Consider the following 15,488-nt stretch of genomic DNA (forward strand, 5'->3'; position numbering starts at 1 on the left):
TTGAAACAGAGGAAAACCCAGCTCTCCCACAACAAAGAGAAGTAAGAACAGAGAACAATTAACACAATTGTCTTGGGATAGTTGATCATTTTGCTTTATTTGTGACTTCATGCAGAGTTAAAGTAAACAAAGTGCTGATTAGCTTTCTTCTTGTTTAAAATGATAAAACTGCATCGAGTGGAACTACTTTAGTGATTAATTATTTTATTAAGCATCTCTAAAATTACAATATGATATTTCCATGAGCAATGTCCTATTATAATCAGAGTTCTCAATCCCCCAGATCTGAGTGAGGTTTTAATTTAAATCTCTGGGGTGTCATTCGTGTTCTTTACCAGCAGAACTATTACATTAGGTAATCTCTTTCTTTCTTGGGAAAATATCTAGATTGTAAAATGTTGTGATGTATGAAAACCAGATCCATGAAATATGCTGAAAAAATGTAAAAGAATATAATGATTTTAACAATTCTATCCAAGCACGCTTGGTAAAGTAGAGGGTCGGTGAAATGAAGTCCCTCAACAAGATGGACTGACACAGTGGCTGCAACAATGAACTCAAACACCGAAGACTGTGAGGACAGTGCAGGGCTGAGTGGTCTTCTGTTCTGTTGTACTTGGGGTTGCTATGAGTTAGAATCAATTCGACAGCACCTAACAACAACACAAGACAGAGGCTACAATCAGAGTATCAGCAGGGTGGTTTCAATAATCTGGTAAAAGTGAGAACATCACAAGCTTCCCCACCCAGTCACTGGGTCCGATTGGACCAGTGGTTCTCCACCCAGGGTGATTTTGCCCCCCAGGGAAATTTGGCCAAGTCTGGAGACATTCTGTGTTGTTTCAACTGGGGGGCTGCTAGTGAGCAGGGGCCAAAGATGTTCCTAAATATCCTGCAAAACACAGGACAGTCCCCAAAATAACCAATTTCCGGGTCCCAAATGGCAGCAGGGCTGAAGCTCAGAAATCCTGGATTAGCATGGATGTTCCGAACAGCGCCGACCACACCATGGTCACTATGTCCAACCCTCCCTGTATTATGGAACGAATTAGCCCGTTTTTCCAGGACAGACTGCTGACTCAAGAGAAGTACTATTTTCCTCTTGCAAAATTTCCTTTTGCTCTAGTTTCATGATTTACTTTAATTCTCAATTTACCAAACATTTATACAATGCTTATGACATGCCAGGCACTTCTCTGAGCACTTTACAAATATTAACTCAAATATTAACTGTAGGTGCTATTGTTGTCCCATTTTGAAAAATGAGGAATCTGGTTGTTGTTGTTGTGTTGTTACGTGCTGTCAAGCCACACCAAACTCATAGCGACCCCTCCTTGGGTTTCTGAGACGGTATCACTACAGAAGTAGATAGTACCTAAAGCCCTTGACTGCTAACCAGAAGGCTGGAGGTTCAAACCCACAAGCTACTCCTCGGTAGGGAGGAATGTGAGGCAGGGAAATAAGTTGCATGGGGCCAAACAGCTAGGAAATGGCAGGGTCAAGATGCAAACCCAAGTTGTTGGTGTTAAAGTCTTTGTTAAGCTCCATGCTATGTTCTTGTCGTTAGAGGCTGTGGGGTCGGCCCCAACTCATGGTGATCTCATGTACCATGGAACAAGATGCTGCCTGATCCCGCACCACCTCCATCATCAGTTGCGGAATGGACCACTGTGGTTCACAGGGTTTTCAATGGCTGCTTGATGAAGCCCGTCACCAGGTATTTGTCTGGAAGGTCTGCTGAACCCTGTTCAGCCCCACACAACACCCAATCCACCACGGACAGGTGGGTGGTGGCTGCACCCTGGCCAGGAATGAAACCGAGCTCAACTACATGGAAGCAAGAACTCTCCCACTGAAATGCCCTGGGTAGTGCAAACCGCTAGCAGACTCAGCTGCTAACCGAAAACATGAGAGGCTCAAGTTCCCCCAGAGGCACCTCAGATGAAAGGTCTGGTGATTAATTCTGAAAAATCGGCACTGACAACCCCAAAGGAGCACAGTCGTACTGCGACACACATGTGGCTGCCATGAGTCGGAGTCCACTTGACAACAACTGGTTCCCACACTGTTGTTGTTAGGTGCCACTGAGTCGGCTCCAACTCATAGTGACCCCATGTAACAGAACTATACACACACAAACTCACTCACTGCCGTCGAGTCAGATCTGGCTCATAGCGACCCCTCCTTGGGTTTCCAAGGCGGTATCACTACATAAGTAGATTGCCCAACCTTCCTTCCGAGGAGTGGCTGGTGGGTTTGAACCGCCAGCCTCCTGGTTTGCAGTCAGGTGCCTTAGGCACTACGGCACCAGAGCTTCCCCTAACAGAACTATATGGCCACTCAAATCTTGTTAGAAAATTAAACCCACTATTTCCTAAGATGCAATCACATTCTTCCTGTTCTGGAACCCTTAATAATTTTCCAAAGTCCACTTTCACCAGGAAGACCATTCCCTAGGGTTGACCTCTGGTATCTGGTTCTGGTGAGCATGGGATGAGGATTATGGAAAGCATGTGGGCCTGAGAACCTTCTGCTGAGTCCTCACTGGCTGCTTCCCAGTGTGTCAAGCATTCTACAGATGCTGTTTCTAGTCCTCCCAAAACTTCCCAAAGTGAGTATTATTACCTCCACTTTATCCATAAATCCAGGTTCAGAGTTTGAGTGATTTTCCCAAAGCCACATCATTACTAAGTGGCAGACACAGGGTTTGCAGTCTCTTTCTACTTCACTATGCCATCAGGAGATGCGAACCTCACATGTGTTTCATGTGGAAGTTAAGAGTACATAAAAGTAACATAAAACCGACTTCCTTTTTACAAACCCAGCCTGCAGTTCAGTGGCCCAGCATGATTGGGTCAGGTGTACACGGATGACCATGGGCCAATTCCAATCCATAGAAAGTTTGATTCGCTTTTGCAGCAGTTTTTTTTTTTTTTTCTTAAACTGAATCCATTGTCACTATTTTTGAAAATTGGGAAGTCTCACACATAACATGTTTTTGGATTTCTGGTTTCTCTTGAAAAGCCAGGCAGATCTGTCAACGCACGTTGTTGCACATTCCTGCACGGCAAAAATCAGCATTCTTTCCCTGGCTCACCAGTTTGAGAGCCACACACATTTCCAGCTGCTCTGCTTGAGAGGATCCCAAGATTGGATTGTGTGGCCCTCGTTTACATCAAGAAAGAGTGGGAGGAAAAACGTGGAACAAAATTCAAAAGCACAGTAACAACCAGAATTACTGGTCGGATGGACTCTGGTGGGACCTCCAAAGACTACACTTTGGGCCTGGAATAAAACTCACTCCTAAGGGCTGGCTCTGAGGTCAACAGCAGTAAGACTTACATGCAGAACACCCAACCTAGGGCGATGCACCCACCTACTCCACAGAGATATATTCCTTGGAACAATTTGCCATGGGGCACCAGAGGGGCAACATTCACATGGAGGAAAAGGTGGACAGACAGGAGCACATAACTAATAAGGGCACAGGGAGGGGGGTCACAGGGAAGGGAGAGGAGGAGAGTGGCTTAGGTTTGGGGGATGGTAATTGGGGAGGGAAACCAAATGTGCAGAACTGCTGAATGCAAAACAAATTTTGCTCTCTAAATTTGCACCCAAAGAAAATTTAAAAAATAGAAAATAAAGAAAGTAGCACAGCAATGACCAGAGTCTTTGATCATCATATCCATACATGGAATAACTCCTTTGTAATACTTTCTGTTTCCACCCCTCATTTCCTGCCCCCCAATGATTATGGCTTTATGTACAAACAGTAAACCCTTAACTGATCACTATTAACCAGAGGCAAGAAAGACACACTGAAAAACAGGGCTTAAGAGGCACTGAGTTTCCATTAAGGGTGATGATAAAATGTGGAAAGAGACAGTGGTGATGGATGGACAGCATGGGGATGTGATTAAGTGTCATGTAAACACGGTTTTATTACAACAATGACAAAAAAAAAAAAAAAAAAAAAGCAGCTGCTGAGGCTGCTTGTGTACAACCAAAAACCTTGCAATTTGGTTCCTTGGTTTAGAGATTTAGGGTCGTGGTGTCATGGGACTTCCCAGTTAATTGGCTTAATAATGTGTTCAGTGCTTCTGCTCTACCTCCTAGTTCACTGTGTAGTGTCTGGGGTCTTGGAAGCTTGCATGCAGCCATCCAAGTCCTCTCAATTGGTTGCACTTTGCCTGGAGCAACAGAGGATGGAGACTCAGGGGAAGGAGGAGGCTTCACACCATGTGGCTAATTGCCTCGTGAACAACTGCCTCCTTTGTCACGAGAGCAGAACAACCGGAGAATGCTGGCTACAGTTCCTGAACATTTTGGCCAAAGACGCTACAGAAGAATCCTGATCAAAAGGTGGAAATGTAAAGCAAATTTAAATTTCTCACGGACTCTGGCCTTTTTTAAGCCAAGGGCTCTGGATGAACCCCTGAGATAAGCGATAAAACATAAGCCAAAAATATCCCCTCAAGTTTCTTTTAACAATAGTTTAGCTTAACTAGTAAAAACACTTGAGAAATATATTCTTTTAAGAACCATCTACATGGGATCAAAGTGACAACAGCAACACGTAGATGGGGACCTTAGGGGGCAGTGAGTGTATGTTAACGGGAGAGGAACAACTCCAAACAGGAAGGGGAGAATGGCTGCACAACGTGGAGGAAGGAGTAGGTGTCACTGAATTGTACACGCCAAAACAACTGGATTTGTATATGTTTGGCTGTGTATATTCCTGATAACAACAAAATAAAATAAATACGGTTGAAATGGCAAACGCGTTCTTATATATGTGTATTTCACCACACACACACACACACAAACACCTTATGACTTCACAGGAGTGACATACTTTTCTGAGAAATAAATTTTAGCAAAAATGAATTAATTTGAAGGAAAATTTTTAAATATGCAAAAGGCTAAGTATGACGTTAAACATCGACATGGTGCATGTCAACGAGGGAAAAAATTCAAAACCCAGCGTGTTCTATGCTAAAAGCTAGTGTCTTAAAAATACTGATGTCCCCTTGGATCCTTACTTGGGGTCATTGCAGTGTCTCTCTTGATACCTCACTCCTCCACCACACGTGCGGGAGCATTCTGACCACTTTGACCAGGAGGACCACTGGCCATGGATGGGCCGGGGTCCATGCTCCCCAAACTTGACACACTGGCCTCGCCGACACCACTGTGAAGAGAGCAGACAACATGCTTGCTGTCAGATGTCACCTGGGAGAGCACAGGGAGATGAAGCTAACACACAAAGGGTGGGAGAAAACACAAGTGGGACGGCAAGCAGGAAAACCCAGAACAACTTGAGAGAATTCCTCTCCTGACCAAGCTTTATAAACAGCTGGTAACTGCATGTTTACCTCACGCATTTTCACAGTCCGACGTCTAGGGAGAAGGGGTGTCTACCACTGACAGGCTCAGGAATATACATTTTGTGACCAGTCCAGGTGAAATGCTCAGATAAGATCCACAGACAGTCAAGGTGATCAGTGCAGATGAAATTATAAAGTAACCTCTCTTGCCTTTTACAATCCCTGCATCTTAAAGAGCATCATTCACTGAAGGAAAAACAGTTTTTAAGATGTTGTTGTTGTTAAGTGCCGTTGAGTTGGACCTAACTCATGGCGACCCCTCCTTGGGTTTCCAAAGCAGTATCACTATGGAAGTAGATTGCCCAACCTTCCTTCCGAGGAGTGGCTGGTGGGGTTGAACCTCCAGCCTTCTGATTAGCAGTCAAGTGCCTTACACACTCCGCTGCCAGAGCTCCGAGTCTTTAAGATAGGAATATGGATTTTATAATTTTGAATGATTAACGTATCATAAAAACAGATGCAATGATGCACATATGCATGTCTCTGTGCAGAGTCCCCAGGTGGTACAAATGGTTTTTGTGCGTGGCTGACAGCCCAGAGGTCGGAGGTTCAAGGTCAGCCAGAGGTACGTTGGAAAAAAGGCCTAGAGACCTACTTTCTCAAACAAAATGAGACACCATCGCAAATCTTATGGAGCAAAGCTCAACTCTGACACGCCGGGGTCACCATGAGTCAGAAGTGACTCACAGCAACTGGTTACGCGTAGTATCTTTTTATTCCAAATCATCCCCACAGGGCATTTAGTATGAAACGGAATAATTTGCCATCTGCACAAATTCTGTTCTTCAGATAACAGTCTTTGTGCTTTTGTCTTGTATTCAAAGTCCCCACTTCAGATTCTGCAATGACACCTTTAATGAGTTAGCTCTGGGTCTTTGGTATAGTGCCTAAGGCACTTGACTGCTAACCAGAAGGCTGGCGGTTCAAACCTCCCAGCCACTCCTCAGGATGAAGGCTGGGCAATCTATTTCTGTAAAGACTCGATGGCAGTGAGTCTGAGATCGAGCTGGAGAGCTGAGTCCTGTGCTGTCCTTTGTAACGCCTTCCACGTTTTCTCGCTCATGCCTCTCCGTGGGGGTTGCACTCACCTCGGTAGTGGTGTTTTTCTATGGCGCTTTTATTACGAGCAAGTTTTGCATGACTTAGTGTAACTGCACACTTCCCTAACAGCCTCTGCAACTAGATCCACAGGGCTGAGGGTTTAGACCTGGCCAGGTTTCACTGAGGACTGGAGCTTAGGTTACAGAATTACGGAGAAGTTGTTTGACTTTCAAATCTTTGCTTTTCCCCCGTGATACATTTGGCTTCAGGGTTGTTTATCATGTGGCCTGGTTGCTGTGCACTTTGTCTAGGTTAAGAGATTACTTCCTTTCTTCACATTCTTGCCATGTGTTGATTAATTCTTCTGTTTTTAATTTTTTTCCCCGGGTGAATTGCCATTTCAGACTTTGGATAGAATCACATAACATTGCTGAGGACTTTTTTGGGAAAGCGAACAGCCATTCAAAGATTTTTGTCTACCCTAGCATTTATCTACCGGGGGGGGGGAAAAAAAACTCACTACCATTGGGTCATTTCCAATTCATAGCGATGCCTGTTGGGTTCCCAAAGCTGTAAATCTCTATGGAAGTAGATTGCCCAGTCTTCCTTCTATGAAGCAGCTGGTGGGTTTGAATCACTAACCTTCTGATTACCAATCAAGTGTTTTACCTACTGCACCACCAGAGCTCCTTAGCACTGATCTATCCATGTATGTATCTTACTAGTACTACCTCTAATTTCAACTTGAATGAACCCTTAGTTAGATAGATGTCTTTCACGGAAGACAATAGGCACAACCATCGGAGCCTGCATCTTCTCCACCAGGAATTACCTGGATGCTGCCAGACTGAGTTCCACTGACCAGGACCGAACAGTGGCAGCAGCAACTACACTTTCCGAAGCTGCATCTATGTGCTGCAGAAGCCGCAGACAGCGTCCCACGCAGCATCCCTCACAATCCTCGCAAAACACTTAAGCGTTAAAAATCATTCTCTAGATGAGAGAAATTCAGCAAATAAATACCAAGTAACTTGCTCAAAGCCACAGAGCTACACATGTAGCTGCAAAAGTAGCTATATAATCTAAAGGAACTCTGGTGGTGTAGTGCCTAAGGCATCTGACTGCTAACTAGAAGGCTGGTGGTTCAAACCCACCAGCCACTAGGAGGAAGGAAGGTTGGGCAATCTACTTTTGTAGTGATACTGCCTTGGAAACCCAAGGAAGGGTTGCTATGAGTCAGAATTGACTTGATGGCAGTGAGTTTGGTTTTGTTTTTTAAATAGGATTTATAATCTGTCTTAGGTACTTTTATATGTAGAACACATGTAATATTCTACTTTTCTATATGTAGAATATAAAAATCAATATACACATATAATTGTATTTATCTATTCATCACATAAGGAGCGCCGGTGGTACAGAGGTTAAACACTTGGCTGCTAACCAAAAGGTCAGTGGTTCAAACTCACCAGCTGCTCTGTGGGAGAAAGATGTGGCAGTCTGCTTCTGTAAAGGTTTATGCCTTGGAAACCCTTTGGGGCAGTTCTACTGTGCCATATAGGGTCACTATGAGTCAGAATTAAGTCAATGGTAATGCATTATTTCTTTTTTCATAGAATCCATACACAGTTTAATCCATATTTCTGGTGCTGCTTCTAATTTCAAACTGAATGGACATGACTTAGGCTTTCATGAAAGACAGTAAACACAAACCTCTTCTTCCATGCACACATAACTCTAGACAGTGTGTGGCTTTCACATCCTCACACATTTATGGGGTATTCATGGCACAAATATCACTGAAGGACTAGGGACAAGAGAGGACATGGAAAGGATTCAGTTGGGTTCCAGATACAAACAAAGAGCACTGAGCAGCTGCTACTTTGTGCCAGACGCCTGGTCCGATATGCGAATGAGGTGTGGCCCTGGCCCTCACAGAGCTTACAGTCTAATAATCAGCCAATCAGAGAAGCGAAGGAAGAACCAGAGAATGTAGCCATCACTACGCTGGTGTGGTGATTAGAGGAACTTCTCAAGGAGTTTCTGCTGAGGCTGATCCTACAGTTAAGGACCTCCTTCAGTACATAACAGTAGCTCTGGTGTTTTAAAGCATGGCGGGTGGATGTGCATAAGAGCTTGAATTCTAAAGCACTTGGGTTTGTGGAAGGTTGTGGTCTGCCATGGAAGCCTTGACTCCATTTGAAAGGTTCATATGAGTTTAGATGCCATTTGGGTTCTTTCTGACCATAAACCAGCAATGTGGCTAGATGCACAAAGTCTAGGACAACCCAGGGAGGGGTAGTCTGTCTCCTGGAAGAATAGGTTCAAAGTGGATTACTCACAAAAGGGAATGGGGAACTTGCCTGACAGTGTCCTTTTCTGATTTAAATTAAGGTTGGGGTCTTGGTATTGTTTAACAGCCACCTAGGACTAAGACTCAGGCTGCATGGACATGAGTCACAGCCTAGCCAGACCACCTCCTAGCCTCGTAGTCAAAGCCTGGAACCAATCCTGTAACCCTTTCCTATCTTGAAATCCCAATGTACAACAGAACTATACACACACACACACACACACACACACACACTTAAGTAGTCCCACCTGCAACAGTGATCAATCTATCTACCACCAATCATGATTTTGTAATAATTTCCTTTTTTTAAAAAATCATATAATTAGCCACATGGCCATGACTCAGCAGATTCCATTCAGCTTTCTCATGCTGATAGTTTCCCTCATCCAGGATGATTTTCTTTATTTTAGCCTTTGTTCTGTCCAAGGCTAACAGAAGTCTCTATTGAACCTGTTTGAATTTAAGGTCTCTTTTCCCCTAATACACGTATATCAAGAAATCTATTTTCTAATGGTATATTTATGTGAGAAATCATGTTGTTGTTGTTGTTGTTATGTGCCATCAAGTCGGCTCCGACTCATAGCAACCCCTCCTTGGGTTTCCAAGGCAATATCACTAAGGAAGTAGATTGCCCAACCTTCCTTCTGAGGACTGGCTTGGTGGGTTTGAACTGTCAGCCATCTGGTTAGCAGTCAAGTGCCTTAGGCACTATGCTACCAGAGCTCCTGTGATAAACCACAGACCTATGTTCTTTATCATTTACTTATTTCATTTATTAGATTAATTTTTTATACCTTCTTATGTTTCCTGCTCTTGACTTTTTAATGGAAAAAAAAAAAAAAAAGCCCATTAATCCTCAAGTGGCCAGTTGTAATGTCTAATGCTTTAAAAATAAAAATGACTTGAGCAGTTCTTATCTTTTCAGTGATTCAGTTAAATCATTGTTTTATATGCTCACAGTCAAAACACTCTTAGTAACATTTCCAGTGAGAATTCTTACTGGGATTTCCTAAGACCAGTACATTTGAATAAAAATTGTCTGTAACTCCAGTGCTATCCATGTGCTTAAGCAGTACAAAAATAAAGACTATAACAATTAAAAATTAAAAAGTAAAAATTGCTTATAACTCTTCAAGTTTTTAAATGTTGATTTTCTTTGAAATTTAAAAAAGAAAGAAAAAATTTGCCTGTATCTTTCCCTTTATTGCTTGTCTTTCCTTTCTCTCCTCCAACCAGAGAACTTCAATTCAAACATCCATGTTAGCGTGTCCTCTCACTGCAGTTTTTGCTACATGCATACCTGGTCTTGAGCAAGATGCATTTCTCATTCATCTGGGCCTCAAGAGCAGCTAAATGCTTTAGAGAAGGTGTGTTTCAAAAGATGATATCATTGACCTGTGCACAGTTCTGCCCCCTGGATGTATAAGACCAAGTCCTATTCATCCCCAGGGCCCCCAGGAACCAATACCTGATAGTCAAAAACGTATTGTGGAATTGAATTCACTCTAAGTGACCAAGTCTTCTACCTGAGTGTGGGCTGCCTGGAGAAATCCCATAAGATATTACCAAACCTGGGACACCATATCCTCTCTCTTCAAATGTGGACCATTTACTGGCACCTCAAATGTACCTTTTCCTTCAGACTCTACTAGGAAAGGGGCAGAATAATAGAAACTAATATATGAGAGTCGCCTTTCACAAAGGAGATGGTTCTTTGTGTGGAATCCTGGGGTTGAAGAGCTCAACCAAGAGATTTTCTGGTACCTCAGTGGAGACATCCCCTATCCTTCAATAAGAAACTCTCTAATAATGGGGCCCTACCAGGCAAGGAAGGAGCTCTGGTAGTATAGTGCCTAAGGCACTTGACTGCTAACCAGGAGGCTGGTGGTTCAAACCCACCAGCCACTCCTTGGAAGGAAAGTTGGGCAATCCTACTTCCGTAGTGATAACTGCCTCGGAAACCCAAGGCTGATTCGATGGCAAATAACAACAACAACAACCAGGCAAGGAAGTAGCTTAATAACAGGTCGTGGGAGGTGAAGTGAGTGACAGAGGCCACTGTAGGGAGGGTCAGTGAGTTCTTTGCTATTAATGAGGACGCCTGCTCCCAGAGACTTTCACGCACTGCATCAAATTTAAAAGCCAAACAACAGATAAGGAAACCTACAGGCTCCCTGAACTAGAGATAATTTTGAACCAAGCCTCCCTCTAAGAGGAAAACAAAGGTTAAAAAAAAAAAGAAAGAAATCATTCACAATTGAGCTAACTGGATCATATTAGCATTACATTCGATAACAGGGAGCTCTGGGGGCGCAGTGCCTAAGGCATTTTGACTGCTAACCAGAAGGCTGGCGGTTCAAACCCACCAGCCGCTCCTCGGAAGGAAGACTGGGCAATCTACGTCCGTAGAGCATTACATTTTATACTAGCTGCTAAATCATACTGGCTACTCTACAGAGAAGTCACAGAGCATGTGCAGCAAAGTCATTCCATTCTCAGGACACAGAACAAATTGGGTTCTAGGCAGAGCGAAAAACTAACAAGTGTTCAGTTTACCATACTCAAGCCACAAACGGTCCCTTCCGCTGCAGGCATAAACTTGGTCTCGCACCTGTGGCCCACCCGGTGGCACCAAAGTGATTTGCAAATGTCCTGAAACGAAAGAAGGGGTTCGTCAGGGTGATGGTACAAAACAAACAAACACACCCAATGCTTCTGTGTGCAATATTATTCTTTGAGATGGTTCGATTATGTCAGACAAATTACCCAGAAATAGTAGGTGAGTGTGAAGTTGTAGTAGTAAGGTAAGCAGGAATATGTTTTAGCCACTGTCTAACCAGGATGTTTCTACACTTCCTGTGTATCTTTGTGTATTTAGTCATCACTAAAAGCTCTGGGAGCTCTGGTAGCATAGTGCCTAAGGCACTTGACTGCTAACCAGAAGACTGGCGGTTCAAACCCACCAGCCACTCCTCGGAAGGAAGATGGGGCAATCTACTTCTGTAGAGATACTGCCTTGGAAACCCAAGGAGGGGTTGCTGTGAGTCAGAAATGACTTGACGGCAGTGAGTTTGGTTTTGGTTTTTAAGATGTAACACCAGGTAATTTAGAAAACACCACCCTGGGAACAAAGAGATCAAGTTTCTAATGATAATAATGACTAAGGTGAGTTTGATTCAGATCCTTGGCCTGGAATTCCAGGTTTTGTGCTCTATACAAATGTTACAGAAGCCCTTTAAGCTGCAGTTTCCCCATCTGTAAAACAGTCATAAAATTAGAACCTGTCTCCCTTGGGCTTTTCTGAAGGATAAGTGATTAGTTGGCCTGGCACACAAAGTTCTCCAAAATAGTAGCTATCATCATTAGTGTCAACATCTTCATTTTTATTGCAATTTTTACACATTTGGATAATTTAATTCTTAAAATAGATCTATAAAATAATTTAATTCTGATATTAGATGTGGTAGGAAGAATAGTAGCCCTCCCAAAGATGTGCACTAATCCCTAGAACCTGTGAGAATGTCAGGTTACATGGCAAGGGGGAATGAATGCAGCTGATGGAATCAAGGTTGCTAAGCAGCTAAGATGAAAGTAGGAAGATGACTCTGGATTTTCTCAGTGGGCCAATCACAATTACAGTCCTTAAATGGAGTTGTGGAAAGGGGAAGAGAACCAGAGAAATGGCAGCATGGAAAAGACTCGACTGAATGTTGCTGGCTCTGCGGATGGAGGAAGGGGCCACAAGCCAAGGACTGTGGGTATTCTCCAGAAGCTGGAAAAGGCAAGGAAATAAATTGTCCCCTAGCACCTCCAGAAGGAACACAGGCCTGCTGACACTTTGGTTTTAGTCTAGCAAGGCCCAGATGGACTCCGAAACTCCAGAACTAGGAGATAACCTATTTGCATTGTTTTAAGTCACTAAGTGTATGATAATTTATTACAGCAGTAAGGGGAAACTAATACTGTTACTAACATCATTTTACTTATGAGGAAACTGAGCAACGACTGACGCTTTCAAAACCATAAACTCACACAGCTAGCAAGTGGCAAAGACAGGACTCAAACTGGTTGATTCCAGAGTCCAGGTTCCTAATCACTACGTTGACCTGGATTTGTCATTAATGGGTGTTGGAAAGCTCTCAACTTCTCCAGCCCTCAATGCTCCATCTACACAGTAAGGAGACTGACCTAGACTCCTTCCAGTTCAAACACTTGAAGCAATCATCCAGAATTATGTCACTAATGGAACAGCAAAATCTCCAGCCCTCAATTCTCAATCTACACAGTAAGGAGACTGACTCAGACTCCTTCCAGTTCAAACACCTGAAGTGATTGTCCAGAATTATGTCACTAATGGAACATCAAAATCATGAAACATCAAAGTGATTCCATTATGTTTGCCACATTGTATTTACTGAGGAAGAAATGTGAACACATATATTTTGGGGAAAATGTTAACAACCAGGGTGGAAACAATGATTTTTGTGGTTACTTGTTGCAACCCTGAAAATTCAATTAACCAGGCACCCAATTCACCAAGCATTCCAGTTAATATAGATTTTATGGTTAGAAAATATGGCAAGAACATGCTGAGAAATATTTCACAAAAAAGTTTTCCACAGGACTGAGAAAAGAAAACACAGGGAAACCAGAGATATGTGCAGTGAGCCTGGTCTTTCAGACTGTAAAATTCTTTTCCCCCAAAGAAAACGGAAGGATATTTAGAACGCCACTTGGAAACACTGCCACTACTACTAGCAGCTCCAGACACACACATGCATGCACACACATCCTCACACCACTGCCAAAATTCACAACAGCTCATAAGAGACAATGAATAAATGTCTCCCGTGGAAATGAGACCCACCACAAAATACTAGTAGAAATCCTAATTGAGCCTTCCAACAAACTAAGTCAAGGGAATCCTCTTGGTGTGTTCCCATAGTCAGTCCCCCTGGGCCTGAGGGGAACCAATTAATGTGGAAAAGGGAACAATCTACATCAAAATGGAGAAATAAGAAGTAGCTAATGAAACAAGGAAAAAGGGGAAGCCCTTCAACAAGATGGATTGACACAGTGGCTGCAATGATGGCCTCAAGTACAGCAAGGATTGTGAGCTGGCGCAGGACCCGGCAGTGTCTCGTTATGTTGTACACAGGGTCGCTGTGAGTCAGAGCCAATTTGACGGCACCTAACAACAGAATAACAACACTGAAGCAAGTAAAGCCACAGGCAGAAAAGCTTTCATATTGAAACTTTTCTTCTTACAGCCAGGATAAAGCCATCACCCACTCCCATAGCCTATGTGGCAGCCACCAAAATGGCCCTAGGACAGACCAAAGAAAAGGAATCTGTGGATTGGATGGATCCAATAGCCAATGCCATGCCACAGGGCTAAGGAAGGGGCAGCTGGAACGGAGCTAGAAAACACAACAAAACAAAAAATACAGGGATTCCAGAGTATAAGAAGACAGACTGTAGGAATATGTTATTTCTTTTGTGGTGAAGTGCAGAAGTCAAACATAATTATAGCCAGATACAGGCATTGATGACCGTGAAAGCCCTCTGAGCGAGCTCCCTTTCAAAGAAAACAGAAATGGGAGTTCGCACTTTTCTGTTTGTTCCTTTCCCTTTTCCCCAGCATATTCAACTAACTTTTCCCTATCTGTACTTCCTGGGATATAAGTCATAATTCAAGGGGAAAAAATAACCAGAGACTCTGCGGTCATGTCGTACGTTACCTGATAGGATTTTTCTGAACTAGACAGCATTTGTAAGAAAAGAAACCTTAATGCTGGGCTGTATTCTGTCCTGTTACTCACTTGCCATGTTCTTAGCCGTGTTCCCCAGGACTTTTGTCCTATCAAGTGAAATCAGACATGCTGAAAATGTTCATGGTTTTGGCCAATGAAATTTTGAAAAGCATCTCAAACTTAACACATCTAAAACAAAACTCCTCATGTCTCTAAAACCTGTTACAGGTTCAGTCTTCCCCATTTTACTTTATGACATCTCCATAATTCTGGTTGCTCAGGTCCAAACTCCTAGAGTCATTTACGACCATCACTCTCACATTCTATCAGGGAATCTTCCACTATATCAGGAGATCATATTTGCTCTACCCTCACGGTATTTTTCAGAATCAGAACAATTATCACCACTTTCATTATTACTCTCTTGTTTCAAGCCACCTCTCATGTCGGCTGTTCCCATGCCCTCCTCACAAGCCTTCCTGCTTCTATTGTCCCCACACCTGTCAGTATATTCTCAACAGAGTTGCTAAAGCTTTGCTGTCCAATATGGTAGCCACTGGACACATGTGGTTATTTAAATTAATTAAAGTGAGATAAAACTAAATATTCATGTCTTCAGTCACACTGGCCACATGCCAGGTGCTGAAATTTCAAGTGGCTAATGGCTGCCATAATGGACCACACAAGGGATTCCCATCATTACAGAAAGTTCTACCGCACAGCATCAAGCTAGAGTGATCCTTCCTAATCAAGCTGTTAGATTCATGCCATCCCTCTGCTTCTCATTCCACTAGGAGAAAAGCTAAAGCCCAATGCAAAACTGCTTTTCTTTTCTTTTTTTTTTTAAATTTTATTTGGATTTGGGTGAAGATTTACAGAGTAAATTCACTTTTCATACAGCAGTTCACATATACTTTGTCTCATGTCATTGACCAAAATTTACAATGCAACAGC

General features: G+C 43.0%; 1 protein-coding gene across 1 annotated transcript in view; it reads right to left on the minus strand.

Moving 5' to 3' along the window:
- The window catches only part of ADAMTS18 (ADAM metallopeptidase with thrombospondin type 1 motif 18), a 175,477-nt gene that overhangs the window by 54,683 nt on the left and 105,306 nt on the right, over nt 1-15,488 (minus strand). The window contains exons 11-12 of the mRNA XM_007939106.2: nt 11,338-11,433; nt 5,043-5,191 (exon numbers count right to left, since the gene is read on the minus strand). Coding sequence (XP_007937297.1) covers nt 5,043-5,191; nt 11,338-11,433 — 245 coding nt within the window. The remainder of the gene's footprint in view (nt 1-5,042; nt 5,192-11,337; nt 11,434-15,488) is intronic.

Source organism: Orycteropus afer, unplaced genomic scaffold, assembly GCF_000298275.1.
Source record: "Orycteropus afer afer isolate SDZICR_OR568_19922 unplaced genomic scaffold, OryAfe1.0 scaffold00057, whole genome shotgun sequence".
Taxonomy (NCBI): domain Eukaryota; kingdom Metazoa; phylum Chordata; class Mammalia; order Tubulidentata; family Orycteropodidae; genus Orycteropus; species Orycteropus afer.